This window comes from Stigmatopora nigra, chromosome 1 (assembly GCF_051989575.1).
Source record: "Stigmatopora nigra isolate UIUO_SnigA chromosome 1, RoL_Snig_1.1, whole genome shotgun sequence".
In the NCBI taxonomy this organism is placed as follows: domain Eukaryota; kingdom Metazoa; phylum Chordata; class Actinopteri; order Syngnathiformes; family Syngnathidae; genus Stigmatopora; species Stigmatopora nigra.
The window spans coordinates 4,157,707-4,163,992 of NC_135508.1; the positions used below are offsets into that span (position 1 = coordinate 4,157,707).

The 6,286-nt window shown below is 36.9% G+C and overlaps 1 protein-coding gene across 2 annotated transcripts in view; it reads left to right on the forward strand.

The window, feature by feature from the left end:
• The window catches only part of mgll (monoglyceride lipase), a 29,036-nt gene extending 23,437 nt beyond the window's left edge, over nt 1-5,599 (forward strand). For both annotated transcript variants that reach the window (XM_077718864.1, XM_077718857.1), the window contains 4 exons: nt 1,677-1,787; nt 2,604-2,693; nt 3,746-3,961; nt 4,990-5,599. In XM_077718864.1, the coding sequence (XP_077574990.1) occupies nt 1,677-1,787; nt 2,604-2,693; nt 3,746-3,961; nt 4,990-5,103 (531 nt within the window). In that variant the 3' untranslated portion in view covers nt 5,104-5,599. The remainder of the gene's footprint in view (nt 1-1,676; nt 1,788-2,603; nt 2,694-3,745; nt 3,962-4,989) is intronic.
• Nucleotides 5,600-6,286: the final 687 nt, after the last annotated feature.

The window sequence follows — 6,286 nt, forward strand, 5'->3', positions numbered from 1 at the left end:
CATTCATGAAATCTTAACTAAAAGTAAACCACAGACTAAAATCCCAAAGTACTACACATTTTTCAAACTCTTCTCTTTATCCTAACAAATGGCTTAAATATTACATTTTGAACGACTAACCTTATCTTTTTCTATCAATATTTTTGCCACTGGCGGGCATCAACACAGTACATAAATATATAAATTCCCCACTGTCAGGAACAGGCAAAATAAGTTACATAAATATATAAATTACCCACTGGCAGGACCAAGAAGCAAAAAAATATATATGTATTTTCCTGTGGGAATCGGCACTAGTCAGTCAAATGTACACTGTACACACACTTGTCATTTTTCAATGTGATTTTTAAATCAACTTTAACCTAACGGAGTAACAGCACACTCAAAAAGCCTGTAGGACTGATAAGAAGGCTAGTGAGAAAGAAACAACTACGTAAACATATCTCACCCCTTCCCACTTAGAGGCTTAGTGACCTCAGACCTTCCCCACCCTCTTGCTTCCCTCACCCCCCCCTGTCCACATTGTCTTCCAAGAGGTAATGATACACTCTACTCATCCCCCACAACAATGAATTTTAACTCCGCACCTCCCCCCCTACGACAGGGTTCAGTGAAGCCAACCACTTGTCTGTCACCAGTCACTTAAAAAGAAATGGCAAAACTAACATTGGCTCTTAAACAGTACCCCCAGGCTATTTCTGCACTATTGATGGATATGTTTATACAGAACATTACACACTCAATACTACATTCTTTCACACAGGGGAAAAGGGGGAGCTATACATGATATATTAGCCAAATAATTATATTTTCAAGCATCCTGGTGTGGATTTGGCGTGACCGGACGTTTGGTCGCCGGTCTTTTGATCTCAATAGGTCACCAGTCTAACGTACTTAGATATTAAACAGTACTTAGATATTAAACTCTCTTTCTTAGATATTAAATTCTCTCTCATGAATATAATTTTGAGAGCTGGTTTCAACTGTAAACTCTCTGTCACCATTTGACCAGCGACCAAAAGGGACCAAAAGACCGGTGACCAAAAGGGACCAAAAGACCGGCGACCAAACGTCCGGCGACCAAACGTCCGGCGACCAAACGTCCGGACACCAAACGTCCGGCGACCTAAGGTCCGGCGACCAAACGCCCGGCGGCCAAACGCCCGGCGGCCAAACGCCCGGCGGCCAAACGCCCGGCGACCCAAAGTCCGGCGGCCAAACGTCCGGCGACCAAACGCCCGGCGACCAAACGTCCGGCGACCAAACGTCCGGCGACCCAAACGTCCGGCGACCAAACGCCCGCCGACCAAACGCCCGCCGACGAAACGCCCGCCGACGAAACGCCCGCCGACCAAACGCCCGGCGACCAAACGCCCGGCGGCCAAACGCCCGGCGGCCAAACGCCCGGCGGCCAAACGCCCGGCGGCCAAACGCCCGGCGGCCAAACGCCCGGCGGCCAAACGCCCGGCGACCAAACGTCCGGCGACCAAACGTCCGGCGACCAAACGCCCGGCGACCAAACGCCCCGCGACCAAACGTCCGAGGACCGGATTTAGCCCCAGTTACATCCAATGATGATTGCCCCCATGCATTAACTAACAATGTTTGCACCATTTTTTTCATTAAAGAAAAGAATGCTGTTATAATTCTTAATGTTTTTTTTTTCTTTTACATAGGGAGGGGCTATATCCATCCTTACAGCCTGCGAGAGGCCTAATGATTTTACTGGGGTTGTTCTGATTGGTCCAATGGTTCAGATGAACCCTGATTCAGCCACACCGTTCAAGGTACTTCTTATTCTTTTCTAACCATTTTTCATTCTTCCCTGTTATATTATTACTAAACTTGTGTTATTCTTCTGCCAGACAAGATCATGTTTTTATTAATAATGTTAACAAGATCTTTTGGCTCAAATATCAACAAATATTGCCCTTTCAACTCTGTAAAGGTCTCAGTATTTAAGGCAAGGGTGTCAGACTGGGGTTGGTTCGCGGGCCGCATTAATGTCAATTCGGTTTCATGTGGGCTGGACCATTTTAGATATAATATTTATATTTTTTTGTTATAAATGGGTTAAAAGAACTGGATTAAAAGCCCTGAATATTCAGTTTTTTTATAGATCTAAAACCATGTTTATTTTAGCTTTTTTATATATATTTTTAGATTCTACAAAATGATTTTTGAACTAAAAAAACTGAAAAAATATTAAAAATTACAATGATTGATTTTAAAGGGGGAAAATATGGAACTTTAATATACATCTATACTCTTCATTTTAATTTGATCCTAAAACAGAAAGTCGGCACTCATGATTTACTTTCCCGGGCCACACAAAATGATGCGACGGGCCAGATTTGGCCCCTGGGCCGCCACTTTGACACATTTGATTTAAGGCGTAAAGAAGTCATTTGTACATTTGTAGGGAGAATCCATAAAAGTCAGATTATGGCATAGTACCACAGAATGAAATTAAATTAAGAACATAAGCACTCAAGTTTAAAAACACATTCTTCCATTCAGTATGCTGTCGAAATTCTTCTGGGACCCGTTAGACTACAATTGAAAATGCATTGAAGTGATTATATTTTCTTGAACTTTTGCAGGTTTTCCTGGCTAAGGTCTTGAATCACATGCTGCCAAATTTGAGTCTGGGCTCCATTGATTCAAAATGGGTCTCAAGGGACAAAAAACAGGTAAGAGTCATAACAGGTCACAGGATATATGAGGAATTGTCTGGTTCAACAATGAGAGGGAAAGGCAGTGGAAACAACAGATCTAAAAAAGTCCAATGGACATTAATTGCTTGCAAGTGTGGTGTGTACGTGATCTCGTGTTAAGATTCATTAACCTGTTCAGTATTGTATAGAACAAGGGTGTCAACTCGATTTTATGTGGGCGGGACCATTTTAGATATAATATTTAGATTTTTTTTTTAAATTGGATAAAAAGAACTGTATCAAAAGCCCTAAATAGTCCATTTTTATCGATCTAAAACAATGTTTATTTTAGCTTTTTTATATATTTTTCGATTTTACAAAATGATTTTTGAACTAAAAACTGAAAAAAATGATTAAAAAATGACAAATATTGATTTAAAAGGGGGAAAATCAGGAAATTTGACATAAATCTATACTCTTCATTTTAATTTGATCCTAAAACGGAAAGTCAACACTCATGATTGAATTTTCCGGGCCACACAAAATGGTGCGGCGGGCCAGATTTGGCCCCCGGGCCACCACTTTGACACATGTGGGTCTAAAACAATATTTATTTGAACTTTTTTAAAATATATTTTTAGATATTAGAAAATGATTTTTTTATCTAAAAACTCAAAAAATTGATTAAAAAATTACAATTGTTGATTTAAAAGGAGGAAATGAGGAAATGTAATATACATCTATGCTCTTCATTTTAATTTGATCCTAAAACAGAAAGTCGGCACTCATGATTTACTTTCCCGGGCCACACAAAATGATGCGGCGGGCCAGATTTGGCCCCCGGGCCGCCACTTTGACACCCGTGGTGGAGAAGCACCCATTTGTATTAGTAGACTGCGAATAACTCAATGTTGATCTGTGAGGCCGACACACTAACCACTCTTTCACTGGGCTTCCATAAATTGTAACTTTAAAGATTAAAATAGTATAGTATAAATAGATGTAAGTTTTAGGCACAATCCAAAATGTTGTTATAATTTGGCTTTTTTTTTTTTAGATGTTGCATGTGATTGAAACATCTTTTTCAGGTGGAAGCTTACGAGGCTGACGAACTGAACTTTCATGGTGGGATGCGAGTGTCCTTTGGAGTACAGTTAATGGGGGCGGCAAATCGCATCGAGAGAGAGATTTCGTCCATCAGTTGGCCCTTCCTTCTCCTACATGGTGATGCGGATAAGCTCTGTGCCCTCCCAGGCTCCAAAATGATGTTTGATAATGCTCCCAGTTCAGACAAGAAACTAAAGGTAGGAACCGGGCATGCCTTTTGTTTATTGCAACGTCAACTCAACTTCACTTGGACCGGACGATTTTAGATATAATATTTAGATTTTTATTTTATAAATGGATTAAAACAACTGGATTAAAATCCCCAAATATTCAGTTTTTTATAGATCTAAAACAATGTTAATTTTAGCTTTTTTTTTTAAAAATATTTTTAGATTTTACAAAATGATTTTTGAACTAAAAACACTAAAAATCTATTTAAAAAATTACAATTATTGATTTAAAAGGAGGAAAATCAGGAAATTTAATATACATCTATACCACAGGTGTCAAAGTGGCGGCCTGGGGGCCAAATCTGGCCCGCTGCATCATTTTGTGTGGCCCGGGAAAGTAAATTATGAGTGCCGACTTTTTGTTTTGCGATCTAATTAAAATGAAGATTATAGATGTATATTATATTTACTGATTTTCCCCCTTTTAAATCAATAATGTAATTTTTTAAATCATTTTTTCTGTTTTTAGTTCAAAAATCATTTTATAAAATCTAAAAATATATAAAAATATTTTCTATTTTCCACTTTAATATGGAACATATTGATTAAAAGAGGAAACTAAGGAAAAAAGCTCAAATAAACATTGTTTTAGATCTATAAAATACCTGATTATTCAGGGCTTTTGATCCAGTTCATTTAATCCATTTCTAAAAAAAAATATCTAAAAATTATATCTAAAATGGTCCGGCCCACATCAAATCAAGTTGACGTTTCTTTTCATATTTATTGCATCAATGTCTTTTGTTGTTTCCCTACCTCTTTTGTTCTCTTATCTTATCTGGAATATAAATTATTATATTAACTGAACGAGAAGAAAGCGATGTCCTAAACTATGTTTTACACCTAAAACATTTAGCATAGTTTTCCACAGGTTTTTTAGACAGTGTCTGTCGCGAAATATAATAAACAGCAATGTAAATTACATTGCATGATGTCCAATTTTAAACTGACCAACCATGGTCACTATGACAAGTATATTCTTATTTTCTTGGCAGGTTTATGAGGGAGGCTATCATGCCCTTCATCATGACTTACCAGAGGTGGCGCAATCCGTCTTGAAGGAAGTGACCGGTTGGATTACAGAACGCATTCCCAACACCAAATCTTAGGAACACATAAAAAAGGCCAGTATGAATACTCCAAGGAAACCCCATATCTAAAAAAAAAATACTATTACATAGATAAGGGCAATGGCTTGCTTGACTAACAGCCTAAACAAAACTGGGTTGAAACTGGATGTACAAGTTCTAGTTACAGTTTGCTCAGGTTTGTAGTGCAATAATGACAATTATGTCAGTTATCGTCATTGGGTTTTTCCCCAATGACACATTTATTAACTTTTCCTGTAAATTATAAATATTCCCCTGACCGGAATTTTCTAATTTGTTTTATGCAAATAGTACAACTTTGGTAAAAAATTCACTTGTTTGTTCTATAGGGGTGAAAAAGGAAAAATGTGGGACCAGGTTTTTAAAAAATATATATTATTAATGTTCTTTTAAAACACCTCAATATAATTTTTGGTTGGAATACAGTGTTCCCTCTGTTATCACGGTTCATGGGGACCGGGACCACCCGCGATAAGTGAATTTCCGCGAAGTAGCGATTCCCGTTTAAAAATGCTTCATTTGAATTTAATTCAAAAAATATATATACTTTTTAAATTTGTTTGTAATTTATTTATATATATTTTTTAAATTTAATTTAATTTTTTTTTATTATTTTATTTTATTTTTTTATTTATTTATTTTTTAATGTATTTTTTTTAATTTTTTTAATTTTTTTTATTTTATTTTTTTTTTAATATATATATTTTTTTTTTCTTACCCCCCTGTATACAGTACACCATATAGAATACGTGTAGAGAGAGAGTGAAATTCATGTTATAACAAAAAAACTAAAATATATTGTTTCAATGTAATATTTGTATTTTTTTTCCCAAAAAAAATCCGCGAAACTTTGATTCCACGGTAGCTGAACCGCGAAATAGCGAGGGAACACTGTACTTCATCACTGCACATTGCAATTTTTTTAATGAATGTGTTGTATGTAATGAGGGGAGGTTATATATATACCATGTCAGGTTCTGGCATTATCAGTGCCTGCAAAGTAATGCTTTTCATCCATTTTTTCTTTATGCTGACCTCCATAACACCAAATGTTTCATACATTTTGTGTACTTTTTTCTGCCTTTATTCGCTTGAGTTCCTACGGTGACTCACAGACTTAGCAAGGACACTTTTTCTAGTACAACTTCACTTAGAATGCCTCTAATGGTCAGTGTTATGAATT